This window comes from Xenopus tropicalis, chromosome 4 (genome assembly GCF_000004195.4).
Source record: "Xenopus tropicalis strain Nigerian chromosome 4, UCB_Xtro_10.0, whole genome shotgun sequence".
Classification (NCBI taxonomy): Eukaryota; Metazoa; Chordata; class Amphibia; order Anura; family Pipidae; genus Xenopus; species Xenopus tropicalis.
Window position 1 is genome coordinate 78,693,458 of NC_030680.2, and position 19,135 is coordinate 78,712,592.

At 36.3% G+C, this 19,135-nt stretch overlaps 1 protein-coding gene across 29 annotated transcripts in view; it reads right to left on the bottom strand.

The window, feature by feature from the left end:
• adgrl2 (adhesion G protein-coupled receptor L2) overlaps positions 1-19,135 on the bottom strand; it is a 111,562-nt gene that overhangs the window by 36,874 nt on the left and 55,553 nt on the right. For all 29 annotated transcript variants that reach the window (XM_031900848.1, XM_031900850.1, XM_031900849.1 and 26 more), the window contains exon 4: positions 2,663-2,772. In XM_031900848.1, the coding sequence (XP_031756708.1) occupies positions 2,663-2,772 (110 nt within the window). The remainder of the gene's footprint in view (positions 1-2,662; positions 2,773-19,135) is intronic.

Sequence of the window (19,135 nt, forward strand, 5' to 3'; positions counted from 1 at the left end):
CAAAGGGCTATTATACAGTATCTAGTAGAATTAAGTCTAAAACAGGGCTATTATGTTTCAGCTTTTTATGTGTGGGTGGTATGTCTCCTTAAAATAACTTTACAATGCCTAAGCAGATCTCGCGGCCGGTTCACTAACACGGGTCAAAATGCAACAGTGTAATTAACCAAAGCAACTAACCAGCAATTGGTTTTCATTAGTCAACCACAAGTTAGAAAATAAAAGCATTACGACTTAGATCATTAAGCTGATTTTGAGCTTTAGCTAATCAGGTCTGATACAAAGGTTTAAGCATTTGATTGCAAAATTATTCAGCTTGGGCCAATACATAGGCCACTGTAAAAATTATCTCTATAAATGTTCTTTTTATATATCTATTCACGTGGATGTATGTACCTTTATGTTTTTCTTAACATGAGGGGTAAATATTCAAGAAAACTACCAGGCCAACTGCCAAAACTGCAATGGTAAAGCCTGTGAAGATACTGGACAGTTTGATTTTTTTTTTTAATTTGTGTAGCTATAATAGGTTCTCTCAGATTACTTCTTGTCTTCCAAAAGCAGAAGCAACCTGAGAGCACACCAGATTCTCAACCTTGAAAGTCAAGTCAGTGAAAATGTAAAAATAAAGTCTCCATTGTATGCAGTCTAAGACTGTGATGGCACCTATTTACAGAAAGTGAACCTGCAAAGACTCATAGAAAGGCTTCACTGTTTACCACTATTAAAAACCAGACTGAATATCTCATATGCTGGAACAAACTTTCTATGCTATGTCAATATGTGAACCTGTGCATTTTCAAATATAAATAATGAAAATATTAACATATAGTTCAAATTGTGTTGTACATCTCAAATCCTTAAAAGGAAATTGCAAAATGATTAATAGTACTGGCCAGGAAGAACACTTTTTTCACTACTTTATCATACACTGTTGAAAAAAAAATTAGAAGTAAAAAACACAGATGAAAAAATAGACGGATTTCATTCACAGGTTAATGGAATACTAATAAGGACAGGAAAATCCCTATAGAAAAAACAGTATATATGATGCAACATAATGATAATAATATTCTGGAGTAAAATATAAAAAAAAATTGCAATCCTTAAAAGTGGAAGTAACGAAACAGGGTAATCTTTTTCAAACAAACAACAAAAAAAATATATATATAAACCAGGAAAACTTATGCTAGTAAAGAAATTCCATTCACAAGCTACTTCTGACATAGGTTTATGTTTGGTGACCTCTTGTTATGCTTCTGTAGAAGTAAGATCATTTACTGCAAGTTTAGGAGATATGGGTTAGATTAATTCACCCACATCCATTCTTTTGTCTTTATAAAGGTGCAATTCACACAAACAAAGGGGCACATTTACTAATCCAGGAATCCGAATCACGAATGGGAAAAAATCGGATTGGAAATGAAAATTTTGCGATTTTTTCGTAGCCGTCGTGACTTTTTCACGAATTGTCGCAATTTTTCCGTCGCCGTCGCGTTTTTTTCGTATTGAGCAATTGTAAACGGCGGAAAAACCAATCCGGTTTTTGCGCGACAATGTCGCGATGGCGACGAAAAAGACGCGACAATTCGTGAAAAAGTTGCGACGGCGACGAAAAAAACCCGCAAAAATACCGATCATTACGGAAAAAATGCATTCGGACGTTCGTGGATTCGTAAATGTGCCCCAAAGTGTTAATTTTTAGCTGTCCTTAATTTACGTTATTTGTCTATGTTTCATTACCCCATATTTTGTCTGCCTCTGTTAGCTGTGCAGTCTGTGAAATTCTGCTTATCATGAAATAATCTTTTTGGTTTGCATTTTGCAAAGGACAATAATTATACAGTTTTATAATTACATGTTTTGGTGTCTGTGTATGATTAAAAAAATGGTTAAGAGAGCACCTCATCAGTATTAGTTTTGTCAAACATAACTAGCAAAATGCAGCGATAAAAAAAATGTACAAGTAAATTAAAATGAGCAAATCCCAAGCATATATTAATTATATAAAAACACAAATTTTTCCATGGTAGTATTTGCAAATCTTCATGCTTAATATACAGTTCTATTTTTAAATAGAAATAAATAGGGGGCCTACTACTCCCTAAATATACATAGCAACAAAGAAATTTTTTATCTTCTTTTACATGCAGAGTTGAAAATGCACATGCAAAATAAAAGAAAGCCTTCTCTAAAACCACTTATGTCAATTTGATTTCCACTATATTGCAAGTGAATTTATTCTGAAGACAAATATAAATCCACAATAATGGAGGGATTTATCTGCGCAGAACTTAATAAAATGCACAAAAGGAACCAAAACAACAGGCAGTTGCTTGGGCAACTCATGATTAAAATCAAAGTCAATATATTCTTGGGAAAAAGAAAGCCAAATCAATTTGTCAGGCCCTAGTATTGGGCAGATGTAAACATTTCTAGCTGGCACTCTGAACAACTAAATTTGGTTTGTTTTCTTTAAAAAAAAAAAAAGCCCTGATAGCAAACACTTTAGAATTCAGAAGGGCACTTGGCCAGTAAACTATGGCTCTTTTCCACAACTGCAGAGTATGACTGGAGATTCCAGGCTGTCATGAACAAATTGCTAAAAAGTTGTACGTATAATGCATTTTGTGCATAAAAACAACCAGTTTGCATTACTTACTGTATGGCACACATTCATATTGAACCTCCAGGTACTTGTACGTCCCAGGACATGGGTCCGGGAAAACATCTGACCCTGTGACAACAACACATTGCGTCCGATTGTTACATCTGCAAATTAAAAACCATATATCTTAATTAACAATGTTAACAAATTACAGAAGAAAGATTTTACACAGTGTGTATAAATTATATAATGAAAAAAGAACAATGTACAAATCTGCTCATATGTTATCATACACAGCAGTATAAGAAAAATATTTGCAACAAATTACACACGATAAAATGTCCACGAAAAAGCACTCCTTTAGATGCACTTGGCACAACTGCAGCAGGTATAAATTAGCATGGGGCTGCAAAGGTGCTGGCTTTCCCAGATAAAAAAAAAAAAAAATTTTGATTTGCATCCAAAAATTGCACTTTGCACTGTGTTCTTAGTGACCCTTCAAGACAGTTAAAATTGACTCTCTGAAACTGTTATTAAAACTAGTGCATTGATAATTAGAGCACAACTACAACAGTATCACAACCGCACTTCAGGGTAAAACTGAAGGTTACATCAGCCGACAAATGGACAGAGCTGTGCCTTTTATTTTCACACTTCTCTTTTCACACCTGTTACTGTTAGAACCATCATTATTTCCCTGCCAGGTGATCTGTACATCAGTGAGAAAGGCAAGGGGAATGTGGTGCACCAAATGTAAAGAATGGCCAAAACTGGAGTAAAATCTGAAAGAAGGCATTTCACTGCAATTACGGTAAGTTATGTAATTTCCTTGTGTTGTTGCCTTAACTCTGCTAAGCAGAAAGGGCTCCTTCTGTCTCTTGCCACTTTTCCTCTGGCTATTAGAGAGCCGAAGAAAGATTATGGCAGGAGGTTTAAGTTTTAATTTTGCCAAATATCCAGTTCATGTGGGACTCTGCAGAGGCTGCAATGACGCAATGCTCAACATTAGCATTAATTACATTTTAAATGTTGAAAATACTGTAAAACTCTATTTTTAGGAGCAGATTTATCTAACTAATTTTAGTGGTTTTTGAAACCGGAAAAAAAAACAAAAAACTTAATTTCCACTAAAAACCACAAATTCGCAGTCATTTATTAAAAGATCCAAACTGAAAAAACACAAATAAATAATGCAGAAAAAATGAAAAGAACACATAAACCTCATTTTTTTTTTTGTTTTCTGAAGAAATTTTATGCACTTACAAACGAAAAACAAAAACCAGAAAACCTCTAAAACCCCAAATAAAATAAAGATTGTTATAATTTGTCTAAGACAACTCCCATTGACTTCTACATGACCTTGACTGCTTTTACATGGAGTAGTTTAGATTTTATTTCCACTTAATAAATCATGTTTCTTTCAAGTTTTCATGTAATTAGTATATTCCATTATTTGTATCATCTTTCAATGTACAGGTATCACCCCTTATCCGGAACCCATTATCCAGAAAGTCCTGAATTACGGAAAGGCCATCTCCCATAGACTCCATTTAAATCAAATAGTTCACATGTTCCGTTCTGGATAACTGGTCCCATACCTGTATAACGCTTTAAATATAAGATACCTAAAACTACCTTAATATATAAAGATGGATGGAAAGAAGATGTATACATTAAAAATAAACTGGGAAGGAGGGAGTACTTCTCACAGATTTCCATAATAACCCTGGAGCACAAATAAAAGAATGGGAAATAATGGTAACAGAAATCACAAAGCATGGAAAATGCTCTGCCCCAAGTGCAACAGCCGTTAGAAGGCAGAATATACCTGCAAAAAAAACCTCATCACAAGTGTAAAATAATTATATGGGAAAAAGATTAAAAATTCCTTTGTACAGTTTCCTTTTAGGCAGAGAAAAATAGGCCCTATTTCTAGCCTAGAGAAAGTTTGAAATCCAAAGCGACCTACCAAATATGCCAAAGTATGGTTTTGTCAGCAATTAATGAAAGGCCACACAGATATTTAGTTGTTAAAGTAGGTACAGGCATGGGATCACTTATCTGGAAACCCATTATCCAGAAAGTTCTGAATTACGGAAAGGCTATCTCCCATAGATTCCATTATAAGCAAATAATTTTAATTTTTAAAAATGATTTCCTTTTTCTCTGTAATGATAAATGAGTACCTTCTACTTGATCCCAACTAAGATATAATTAATCCTTTTTGGAGGCAAAACAATCCTGTTAGGTTTATTTAAATATTTAAATTATTTTTAGCAGACTTAAGTTATGGAGATCCAAATTACAGAAATATCCCTTTTCCGGAAAACCCCAGGTCCCGAGCATTCTGGATAATAGGTCCCATACCTATATAACAACATCAGCAACAACGTTCACTATATATGTGTGCAATTTTGTTCAGTATATAGTACTACACAGCAACCGCATTTGTAATTTCTATTAGTGTCTGCCCCGTTTTTAAATCATAAAAACACAAAGAAATATAATTGCCTAAGGCTATATACAACATAATCACAGTGAAACTGAAAACAAGCAGATTTTAATAGTCATTTCGGCAAAGGCAAAACACAGAATTCTTATATGAGAACAATATATATATTTATTGTGTCTGTTTATACTTTTATGATATTGATCAAATAGCTTTTTGCTCAAGTAACCTACATTATTATTACATGCTTCCAAATATAGAACGAAGCAGCAGAGATTGTGTATGTAATCTATTGTGCATAGTGTTTTAATCAATAATTCTGTTCTACTGATTAAGTGAAGGCTTCTGTTTTGGCAAGATAACATTAGTTTCTCTTGTCATGCTCTAAAAACTATTGGGAATCTTCAACTGATCATTAGATATGCAACAATAAAGGGATGGCGCCTTCTCTTTCTTCCTCAAAATTACTCCTTCCCGGTTCTATCACTCCACATCTCCATTGCTATTGCCTTATTATTACAGCTCCCCTGAAACTTCCACTACAGTTATGTCTCTAGGCCACTGGATGCCATTTTCAATCGAGGTTTCAGCACGAAAAATATAAATTAAGAAAATTTCATTATCTCCTGCCAGGGGCCATTATTCAGCATCATTCTAAGAAAGATTAACATGCTGCATCGAAACGAAAAGCTCTGTATATCATGACAGCAAAACATAAAACAAAAATAGGACAACAATTAAATATAAATTTATATATTTTCTAACATGGTAAAATATTCCATTATACTTTTTCTACATATTAAAACAAGGAACTTCCCATCGATTTCTTAAGGGATAAATGCAGAATTCATGTGTTTTCGGACAGAAGTTTGCTGCAAACCCAGTCTGGATGTTTATACTAACGTGGCCTAACATACATTTGTTATTTTATATAAAGAAATAAATACCTTAATAAATAAATTAAAAAAAAAATAATTAATAAGACCCTGATGATATATATGCATAGGATCTGTTGCCCATAATGCTCGGGACCTGGGGTTTCCGGATAAAGGTGGCCACACATGTGGCGATTTTCGATCTTTCATGGGACCATCCGTCTCGGGAAAGATCGTTGCCACCCTCCACAGACGTTCAGGGCTGAATCATCAGATATGGAGGTAGAAACAACAGGATTTCTATCTCTTTCTGCTGATTCAGCCCTGAAGGTAGATTTTGATGGAGCTCGATCAAAATCTTTTAACCCGCCCAATCAGCGAGTTGGCTGATATCCGCAGCCTTTTGTGATATCTGACACCTCCCCAAGTTGCAATACACAAACCGAATATCGTACGAAACAAGGTTTCGTACAATATCATCGGTGTGTGTATGGCCAGCTTAAGGGAAATTTCCCAAATTTGAATCACAGTACCAAAGTGTGCTGAAAAACACTCAAACATTATAAATACAACCAATAGGATTGTTTTGCTACCAATATGGACTCATGCAGCTAAGTTATCCCCCAGTACAAGGTACTGTATCAGAGAGAAGTAATAATTTAATTAAAAAATACAATTTTTTTAAAAAATTCAGAGCTTGCTGAGTAACTACTGGTTTCTGGATAAGGGATCCATTACAAGTAAATCGCTAATAAAATACTTGGAAATCATTAGCTTTCAATAAATAGGAGGAAAAAAAAATATCCCATTACCCAGCACATAATTCCTGCTTGTGTACGTATCGGAATCTGCAATTACATTTGGAAATTACTTACAGAGATATTAATTTATTGCAGTCTGCATCTACAAATACATTCACATTTAAGGCAAGCAAATTGGAACTCACAATAGGATACCCTATTTAGATGAAATTAGCAAGGAACTGGATACAAGGCCATACAAAAGATATACTATATTAAGATATGACCTTGCCAAACCTTGGAAGCAATCTCTGACTTTTCCTCAATAACCCCTGCTAATTATCTGCAAAGTTAGAGGCCTTTTGTGGCAGGTAATTTTTCTCAGAATAGAAGATTTTTGGCTTTTCAATATTTAATTAGACTTGTTATGATATGAAACTCTTACACATACATGCTTTTCATTTTCAGTTTCTCCTAATTATGCTCAGATTCAGATTGGTCATCTTAAAACTCTCTCTCTTACAATTATTTACTCCTTAAAGATCACTCAAAGGAGAAAATATTTTTCACCTTTATGGCTCTTACGTTCCACAAATTGCTTTTCTGGTCTGTTAATTACCCACTTAGAGGATTAGAGTCTGCAATAATGCTAAGGAACTTACATTTAGGACACATTTTACAGGATGAAAATATATATAAATGGTTTTATGTAAAGTCCTTTGGAAGAACAAGCTTTTTAGCTACTTTTGAGTACTATTTTTGCTGTTTACTTGAAACATATACCCATGCACCCAGTTGTTCTAAAAGAACACACTTTCCAAAAACCTTGCACCATATAAGTTCTCACTTGATCCTAATTAAAAAGATTGCACATATTTTTTCCGGACATAATAATATACACAAACTTCCTATTTACACAAACATACCCAAATTCCTGAGACTGTAAGAAAACTATGATAAAGACCACTACCAACATTTCTAAACCTGGGCATATACATGAAGAGCCAATCATTTGGTGAGGTTGCCAAACGAACATATCTTTTAATGTGAGGTGGGCAATATTGGGCTGATCTAATCGTTTGGCCCTTGGGCCAGCAAACGGATAAATTTCTGCTATGCAGGCAGTCAGATTGAGGACTGCATCAATGTAAAGATGCGTTCTTACAACTTATGGAAAAATCAAACTTGACCAATCAACATCTGGCCAATTTTCATCTTAATTCTGCCCCTGTATGGTCAACCATTAGGCTGACCGTGTAAATGCAGTCACTCCCTCACCCTGTTCCAATGTGAAGTGATGGATTGAGGGACTTGAAGTGCCTCTGTTTCCATAGTGGGTAGAAAGCAGAAACTACAAAATTCCTCACTTTACAATGGAACTGGATGAGGTAGGGGTTGCATTACACTGTCAGTCTAACGGATGTTGGGAAATGGTTTGTATCATATTTCCTTTCAATCTGTGGAATCAGGTATCCCTTTGTAAAAATACATTTATATTTATTTCTGGAAGTTCAGATGTTTATGCATCTTTTCTACAAAAGCCCAACCGAATGAGCTCATATAAAAAAATGGGTGTTATATTTTCCTTAAAGCATCTTAAAAGCAATAGGACTGACCTATAAAATAGTTTTACTAAAAGGCAGAAGCCTTCACAGTTTCTCTTTCTAAGAAGTGTCTTAAAAGCATTTTTTACGCCACTCTCTTCTCTAAACTGGAATGACCAGCATAGCTGGCAGCAAAAACCTGCAAACTTCCAACTAACAACACATACATAAAGCTATGTTATTAATGAAGTCTGTGGGAAATACTGAGAAATCTTATACTATCTGGTAAGAGAGAAATTATAAACTCACCATCTAGGTATCAGAAAGGAATACAATTAAATGCAAATTATTTCGAACACATTCAAATTTAAAGTCAAGTATTTCATGCCATACTTTTATAAAGGGGTGACAACACCACACACATACAAAAAACTGCAACTGCAGTTTACTAGCACGCTGTATGTACAAAGAACTGTGGCATATATTCTCTGAGGTAAGCCATGGGACATCAAATGTTAAATCAGTTATCTTTTACTAATCTTTTTTTACAATGTGTACAATTGAAACATCATAAATGCATCAAAAGGCAGAGGAATGCAAATACATTTAAAAAAAAAGTGCAATAAACCATCAGCCATCAGTGCTGCCATCTTTTTTTGTCCACCCATATGTCCTTGGCGCAGCACAAAAATTTTTGAAAACCGTCTGCGCGACACCAGAAAATACTGTGTTACACCATTCAGCAAAAAGTACCCCACGGCTGGTGTGCCAGGTAAGCGATTAGAATCACTACTAGAGGATGCCAAACAACTTGGCTTATCTGCAAGTTTACCATGCCTTCTCCTTTAAAATAGATATTCTCACTACACTAAATATTTTTTAGAGTAAGAGAAAGATAGGTATTCTTTCTTAAAATACATCAACCTGTAAACTAAATTCTTGTCAGAAACATTAACATTCTAATCCTTTTATCAGTCTACTTAACTCAACAGGAATCCTATGAGTTTACACAATTAGTGCCCCATCTCAGCATTACACAATACTAAACAGTGCTGGGAGTAAATCTGATTCTATTTAGAAGAGCAGTGGTTAGACAGCAGGGAGTGGTTGATAAGAAAACAACATGGAACTGCTAAGGCGTTCATAGTAACCAAGCAAATCCTAGTATTCAGCCAGTATCTCATTACTCAAAATGATACCCCTATACTTTTTAGCTTTTAAATATTTAAACCTAAAGGAATGGCAAAAACTGACATTAAATAGTACAACTTAAAAACATAACTATATAAAACTGCACGTCATGTAAAAGGAGCAAATGTCTTGTATTGAATAATCTCTACAATTTAGCCACCCTAATGATGAGCAGCAATCTATACTATAGCACTTAGTAGGGGTAGTTGGTAGGTTTGCACTCAAGTCCCATGGTCATAACTGAAATTAGACACCCCCCCACGCACACACAAAGCCACTATCCATTGCCATCTAATGAGCCCCCCCCCATCCCCTGCAGAGTCTATTTGAGTGAACAGTGTTTCTGACAGTAAAGCTGACCTATACAAGCAGAACAGCGCAAGCTAGAAGGTGCCATCTTCAGAATCTTTGTGTTGTTGACCGATCAGTTTGGCGACATTGAACTTTCTGGCACATGCCCAGTTGAAGTTAATCCCGAGTATCTTTAACTGTGCAAGTGCCAGTAAGCTCCATGTTGCCAAAGTAATCTGAAGAGACCACGAAGATTAAAAAGATGGCGCCTGCAAGCTCCACTGTTCTGTATAGGTCAGCTTTACTATCAGAGACACTATTCACTGAAATAGACTCTGCGGGGAGAGAGCAGCGAGGTGGCTTATCAGATGGCAGCGGATGGGGGCTGATGTCTGGGGGTGGTTAGTTCTCCTTATAACAAGAAAAAAAAAGTATTCAGCACTGTGTATTTCTTTCTACCAAAAGACTGTATATGTACAGTGGCTTGCAAAAGTATTCGAACTTTTCCACATTTTGTCACATTACAGCCACAAACATGAATCAATTTTATTGGAATTCCACGTGAAAGACCAATACAAAGTGGTGTACACGTGAGAAGTGGAATGAAAATCATACATGATTCCAAACATTTTTTACAAATAAATAACTGCAAAGTGGGGTGTGCGTAATTATTCAGCCCCCTGAGTCAATACTTTGTAGAACCACCTTTTGCTGCAATTACAGCTGCCAGGCTTTTAGGATATGTCTCTACCAGCTTTGCACATCTAGAGACTGAAATCCTTGCCCATTCTTCTTTGCAAAACAGCTCCAGCTCAGTCAGATTAGATGGACAGCGTTTGTGAACAATAAAATTGATTCATGTTTGTGGCTGTAATGTGACAAAATGTGGAAAAGTTCAAGGGAGCCGAATACTTTTGCAAGCCACTGTAGAAGTTAAGGATGCAGTACTAAATGAAAGTACTGTTTTGTTATCTTTTTTTTTATGAAGCTACAGTGGTGTGAAAAACTATTTGCCCCCTTCCTGATTTCTTATTCTTTTGCATGTTTGTCACACTTAAATGTTTCTGCTCATCAAAAACCGTTAACTATTAGTCAAAGATAACATAATTGAACACAAAATGCAGTTTTTAAATGAAGGTTTACGTTATTAAGGGAGAAAAAAAAACTCCAAATCTACATGGCCCTGTGTGAAAAAGTGATTGCCCCCCTTGTTAAAAAATAACTTAACTGTGGTTTATCACACCTGAGTTCAATTTCTGTAGTCACCCCCAGGCCTGATTACTGCCACACCTGTTTCAATCAAGAAATCACTTAAATAGGAGCTACCTGACACAGAGAAGTAGACCAAAAGCACCTCAAAAACTAGACATCATGCCAAGATCCAAAGAAATTCAGGGACAAATGAGAACAAAAGTAATTGAGATCTATCAGTCTGGTAAAGGTTATAAAGCCATTTCTAAAGCTTTGGGACTCCAGCGAACCACAGTGAGAGCCATTATCCACAAATGGCAAAAACATGGAACAGTGGTGAACCTTCCCAGGAGTGGCCGGCCGACCAAAATTACCCCAAGAGCGCAGAGACAACTCATCCGAAAGGCCACAAAAGACCCCAGGACAACATCTAAAGAACTGCAGGCCTCACTTGCCTCAATTAAGGTCAGTGTTCACGATTCCACGATAAGAAAGAGACTGGGCAAAAACGGCCTGCATGGCAGATTTCCAAGGTGCAAACCCCTTTTAAGCAAAAAGAACATCATGGCTCGTCTCAATTTTGCTAAAAAAACATCTCAATGATTGCCAAGACTTTTGGGAAAATACCTTGTGGACAGACGAGACAAAAGTTGAACTTTTTGGAAGGTGCGTGTCCCGTTACATCTGGCGTAAAAATAACACAGCATTTCAGAAAAAGAACATCATACCAACAGTAAAATATGGTAGTGTGATGGTCTGGGGTTGTTTTGCTGCTTCAGGACCTGGATGGCTTGCTGTGATAGATGGAACCATGAATTCTACTGTCTACCAAAAAATCCTGAAGGAGAATGTCCGGCCATCAACTCAAGCTGAAGCGATCTTGGGTGCTGCAGCAGGACAATGACCCAAAACACACCAGCAAATCCACCTCTGAATGGCTGAAGAAAAACAAAATGAAGACTTTGGAGTGGCCTAGTCAAAGTCCTGACCTGAATCCTATTGAGATGTTGTGGCATGACCTTAAAAAGGCGGTTCATGCTAGAAAACCCTCAAATAAAGCTGAATTACAACAATTCTGCAAAGATGAGTGGGCCAAAATTCCTCCAGAGCGCTGTAAAAGACTCGTTGCAAGTTATCACAAATGCTTGATTGCAGTTATTGCTGCTAAGGGTGGCCCAACCAGTTATTAGGTTCAGGGGGCAATTACTTTTTCACACAGGGCCATGTAGGTTTGGATTTTTTTTCTCCCTAAATAATAAAAACCCTCATTTAAAAACTGCATTTTGTGTTTACTTGTGTTATCTTTGACTAATAGTTAAATGTGTTTGATGAGCAGAAACATTTTGTGTGACAAACATGCAAAAGAATAAGAAATCAGGAAGAGGGCAAATCGTTTTTCACACCACTGTATATAGGAAAAGCAAACTTTCTTTAAGTCCTATAAAATAAATAAATTAAAAAAAAATAATTGAAACTAATTTTACCATGATACTGGCAACTGGAAAAACTGTAAACCAGATTTTATTATATACACGTGTACTTTAATCACATTGAAACAAAGGGGTTAAACAGAATGGATCGGAATCCTAAATGTAACTAGTGTTATAGCCTCATTTTATCATGACCTATAAAACGCTAGACTGAAGTGCATTAAATATCAGCTAACACCATGCGCAGGCCTCGCAGTACAAGGTTTTGTGCTATGAAGCGGCAAAGACAGGACTCTTCTGAGAAACTAGCACGCACTCTTATGTCACTGATATAAACAGGGCAAGCCTACTAAATAATACATAAAAGACACTCGGTGTAAGTGAGAGCATTCAGTTTCAGAAAGATCTGTTTGTATATTGCTTTTTTCAGGCTATATGAAGTTAAGATATTTGCTTGAAAAATAAAAACATGTAAATTGAAGAAAACCTTAAACATTTATATTTTATATGTAAGGGTCATCAGGTCACACTTGAATGCTAATTCCTATAAGAATTTAATGAATCTATGCTTACTACAACTTTGCCTGATAAAATAGCTGACTAATGAGCAACCAAGGTTTATCTTCAGGAACACCCCCTACCTAACTCAAGGTCACCCACTGTATGTATGTCAGATTGGATGAAGTCACACATACTTTATGCACCAAATACACTATTTTAGGATCAGACCGAACCCTGAATCCTTTGTGAAAGATTTGACCAAATACCAAACAAATTCTAATTTGCATATGTAAATTAAAGGAAGGGCAAGTGGTGAAGAATTTATGTGACAAAAAGTCATTTGATTTTAAGAATTCGGAACAGAATCCTGAATTTGGTGCATCTATACCATAAATATGTAAACTTAAAGATTGGTTTTTTTTTCTTTTTATCCACTTTTGTAGTTTGCGGAATTAAGGGTAATGTCCCATGGAGAAATTATTCGGCCACAACAGATCTCCGCTACCACAGGCGACTCTCTGAAACTCCTTTCAACTGGCAAAAAAGGGAGTCGCCGGTGGAAAGGTCTACGCATCGGGAAGTTTCCTCCTGCAGGCAACTTTGGAAAACCAAAGCCATGCATAGGCCTTCCCATCGACAACACCCTTCATTGCCAGTGGAAAGGCATTTTGGAGAGATTAGACGCCCACGGTAGTAGAGATCTATCGCGGGCAACTAATCTCTCAGTCATATGATATGCGGTGCGTGTATGGCTGCTCAAAGAGGCGACCGATACCGCAGAAGGCTGCGGATATCGGTCAGGTTAAAGGCGCCCAAGCAAAATCTACGGTCAGGGCTGAGTCGCCAGGTGTAGGTAGAATTTCTATTGTTTCTACCTTCATATCTGACGATTCAGCCTTGAACATCAGTGGAGGGTGGGAGCGATCTTTCATGCGACCAATGGTCGCAAAAAAGATCAGAATCGCTAAGTGTGTGGCTACCTTAAGACTACAGATAATACTCAAAGCAATTAAGTTAATTGTCTAGCAAGAGTCATAAACTACAGACATTGTTAAAAGCTGCTGGATAATTTTAACTTCAACATTTCACCTGTTAAACCTTCAGTCAGTGTCAACTATATTCAATAAGATTCAGTATAAATATTGTTTTTCACAAAGGTCACCTTGTTGCCTTTAATGCAACTGGGAGATTACTGTTTAGCGGATGCTAAATTTCCATTGCTGGAACTCCTGCATGCATTTAAAAAAAAAACCACACACATTCGTGGAATATGTTAAGGGGGGGGGGGGGGGGGGGGGGGGGGTTAAAGTACTACACAACGCTTTTTACAATCAATACAAAACTGCTTTCAGTACAAGCAATAAAAAAAACATTGCTTGTTTCATAAAAGGCTGAAATATTATACACATTTCTTGTTTTGTTAAAAGCCATGAAAGTGTTTACATTTTATAAACATATATGCATACACATGCACATATGAACAGCCACAAATTTAAAAAGGTGTGGGTATTTATATAAATCACAACCAGTACACTATAGGGCAAATGTAAGGTCAGATGGTACAGAGGTAGGTGTGAAAATGGGTGAGATACGCTATACACCAGTGCTTTCATACGCATATTCTATGCTAGCACTATTTTTAGGTGGACCTGGATACTGGGAGATACTTATACATTAAGCTGAAAGTGTGATCCAGTCCCTTCTTTAACTTGTTCCATTATGATGTGATGGATCCTAGTCCCTTCAATGCCCAAAATCCATCACTTCACAATTAAACAATATGAAGGTGTTGCATTACACCAGGGGTGTCAAGCTCAATCACATAAGGGGGCTAAATTCTAAAACACAGGCTAAATTGTGGGCTGAATTTTTTATGAAGATATTTTATGTAACTATTGCCCTGCACTGGTAAAATGTGTGTTTGTTTCAGAAGCGCTAATATAGTTTTACATAAACAAAGCTGCTGTGCAGTAATGAGGGCAGCCATTCAAGCTGAGAAAAAAGGCACAGGTTACATAGTAGATAACAGAAAAGCTATGTAGATTTCCAGGGTATTCTACAGAGCTTATCAATTATCTGCTGTGTAACCTGTGCCTTTTCTCCTTTTTTCAGTCTGAATAGCTGCCCCCATGGCTACATAGCAGCTGATGTATAAAAACGATGGTGGTGTTGCAGGGCAACAGTACATTATATTTTAATTACTTTAAAACATTTTAATTTTTTTTGTGTTACTTTTCCTTTAAGAGGTTTTCAGTCTGTGGAATCTGGTACATAATTACTACATACATTAATTAAGGGCAATGACAGACGGAATGTTTTTTCGCCCATAGTTAACCTCGTCTACAGTGAGTGATGTCCCTTGGCTCCTCTTTACCGGCTAACATGCAAATCACTGCTGGGGAAACAAACACATTGTGGCTACTTTCCAAAGTAGCCTAAAGTTCCCTCGCTTTGGGCAACTTCACAACACGTATGTTTCCCCAGCAGCGATTCGCATGTTAGCTGGTGGAATGGAAACAAGGGATGTCTGCCTACTGTAGCAGAGATTAACCATAGACGAAAAAATGTTCGGTCTGTCATTACCCTAAAGAAAAATGTACACTATCACTCTGACTATTTTTGTCTCCAATGCACTTGATTAGAGTGAATGGACTGTTGCTGTTTAACTACTGATTGGGGCTCCTGTCTCTTTAATTTGGAGATCAGCACAGACCACTACAAGCAAGAGTCTGCATTCCACCTACAACCCCCTTCAAAGACTACTCATATATTTTGCTTATCCCAACACCTGCCTTGATCAAGACACAAGTACAGGGCTCCTGTGTGTTTTGTCTATAATTGTTTGCAGTGGAAGATGTTATAAGTGTCCTGCCCACGTGCAGTCGATTTACTAGTAGTATTGTGTGTCTATTTTAGTGAACATTCCTAACTAGCATTAGCACAAATAGTTGCACTTGTTTTCGGTGGGCAAAAGTAAACTAGAATTCCAGGAACCAATGTGGAAATATATGGCGCATTTCTGTACTTTTTACTGCTTAAAGGAACAGTAACGCCAAAAATGAAAGTGTATTAAAGTATTTAAAATATAATGTACTGTTACCCTGCACAGGTAAAATTGTGTATTTCCTAAAGTAACAGAACTATAGCTTATATAAATATGCTGCTGTGTAGCCATGGGGGCAGCCATTCAACCTGGAAAGGAGAAACGGCACAGGTTACATAGCAGATAACAGATAAGCTCTGTAGAATAGAATGGGGCTTTATCTGTTATGTGCCTGTGCCTTTTCTCCATTGAATGGCTGCCCCCATGGCTACACAGCAGCTTTGTTTATATAAATTATAGTAGTCTTTCTGAAGCAAACACACCAGCTGTAACAGCACAGGGTAACAGTACATAATATCATAAATATTTTTATACACTTTCATTTTTTGGTGTTACTGTTAAATAAGGCCTTGGTCTCTTAGTAAGAATAAATCTAACCTGAATGACAGGAATAACACAAATAACCACAGACTAAAACAAATCTTATTAAGTAATTCTGTCTGTTCTGGGATCTAATTTAATATACTCTACTTTTCCCAAACAATATTCATTTCCTAAGCCTCTTTAAGGTAGTTAAGCAACATGTCATGTTTATATGTGCAAAAACACAAGAAATACTGATGGAGTCGACCCTTAAATTGGCATCAATCAAGGTTGGAAGACTACATGAATGACATTAGTTTGCCAGCTCTTGGATGTACTACTCATTTGCGGCTCATTTTTATTTAGAACCCTATTTGAAAGCAGAGTTCATAAATGCAATACTCAATTTGAATGTTATGAAGAAATCAAATGCTTTCAATTCTAATTACCATAAAAATACACTTCATTTATGGAATTTCATTGAATATAGATTACTTGTAAGATTATAAATACCGCTGACATGCAGCAACATTTTAGGTGAAAACTATTAAAGTTTGTAATCAAATTATTTTTCCACTACATGAGTGATGCGTTTGCTTTGCTTTTGAAATTCACAAAGTTACTATATTGTACATCAGTATAAACAAATACAAAAATTGTTTTGTTATAATCTGTCTTAATACAGTTAATGACAGTGCCTAATTTCTTACTGTAACTCTTGTTTCTAAAGTTATAAGCAATTAATATTCTATAGAGCCACGATGCTATACAACTGTCTTTAAATACCCCACACAGAAACCATATCATTATTAATTTCACACCAACTGTATGACAAACTATTGCTTCTTAATCTATAGTGCTGCTATTTAGACCTCTTAGCTATTTGGCTAACTCTGCTATGTGATACCCAATGCAATTAATTATATTTTTTGATGTTAATAGCCTCTGTCAGTTTCAAGCTTTACTCCTCTTTGATGAATATTTAAATTATATTTGAATAAAAATAATCTTGGTTACATTTCATATTCAGAAATGATCACAGCTTATTAAATATCTTCTCAGCCAACAGAGAGATAAAGGGAGATAAAGTACTGAAGCATTGTACTATAAACTAAGGAACATATAACCTGCATATATTAGAGAAAACAGATACATCCCTCGGCAAAAAAATTATAAAAATTAATCTGGAAATGCACAACCCTAGAAGAAAGGTATCAATATTTTCCTTTTAAAGTAATCAGAAATATGTGTAAAGGTGCCACTACATGAATGGATACCTGATGCCAATATGGTCATTCTTGTTATGGGCTTTTAACTAAAAGGTGTTTTTTTTTTGTTTTTTTTCAAGGAGTAAATTCTGTGCCCCTTCTCCTGATATTTTACCTTGTGGCTAAATATAAAGTGATCTTTTTGCCTATGTACAGGTAACTTTCATTAATGTCAATGGCATGCAAAACATTTCAGTTTAGACGGTTTTCTAATTTGAAATTCACCCCAAATCAACCCAACACCTTCCACTGAGCACTAACACTCTATTGAGCATTTTGAGCTTAAAAAGCACTGGTGCTGGTGGTGTCTGGTGTTGCCCATTAAAGCCAATAACCCATACTAATAAATATTGATATCATCCCTAGCTCTGGTGAAGAGAGCAGACACAAAAAAATCACAAACAAAAAAAACCCCACCAAAAAACTATTGACTGCCTACATGTTATTTTATCTCTATTTAGACTTATACAAATGCAGTAAAAGTAATATGTATTTCCCTTAAAGAATGAAGGTTTGATAACTATATATCAGCAGTGTGACAACTGCATTACTGTATGCATTTACTCAAACCCTCTGGAATGCACTACTCTCTCATAGAGTAAAGTTGCCCTTGCTTGAAGAAAACACTGTGGGGTTTCTAAATTCAATATGACATTTTGAAATAGGAGGACAAAAGTGTCACTTCACTTATAAAAAACGTGTCATTCTTATTATTATGCTCCCTCTCTAGCTGCACTGTAAAATAACAAGCCCCTTCAAGTCAAGTACTTTCATGGCACATACATATCCATCACCCCGAAGAGCATGATATGGCAAGGAAGGAAGGCAGAGTGATTATAATGCAAGTGCCAGAATATAGGGTGCGGATTATGCAAGTAAAAATGTTATGGGCTTTATGAAGTAATACAGTTCACACATAAACTGATTGCTATCATTATCTCTTCAAAAAGTTGCTATGTTCTCCCAGAGATTATGAATGCTCCCTCCAACTCTCCAAAAATATACAGGAAGGTTAACTGACCACTGTGTGTATGTGTTAGGTCCCTTAGACTATAAGATCCACTGGGGGTAGGGTGATGTGAATGATGATCTCTGCAAAGTAATTCATAATATTATGGTGCTATATGACTGAAGGATAATAATAATGTTGAGGTTGATAGGCAAATATGCAGTCAGGGCCAGCTAGCTGGGCCAATTAGAAACAACAAATGCATATCCCTCTTGTTTTAGACCATTTTTGACATACAGTCGTTAAAAAAAAAAAAAATCAATGCAATGCAATGCAATTAAGGGCAACTAAAGCCCCTATCTAAAACGGCTTATTTTGAAATGATAAAACCTGTAAGGTAACTGGGGTCTGCTTTGTGTTGAGAATCACTATCAGTCCATGGTCATAAGAGTAATAAAGAAGCTGTGTTGTAGGGGAGCTTTAGTTGTTATTTTAAGCATTCAACATTTCACATAATCATTTCACAAAGTCTTCTTGTCTCTGACACCACCTTCCTATCTGTAAAACACTGTCACCTCTTAAACCATGACTGTAGTGCTAGTGACATGCGATTTGGGGACAGTATAATAGACTAGGGTGTTGTTTTATTGATACTGACCAATGTCAGTATTGTATTAAAGATGCCAAGTGAC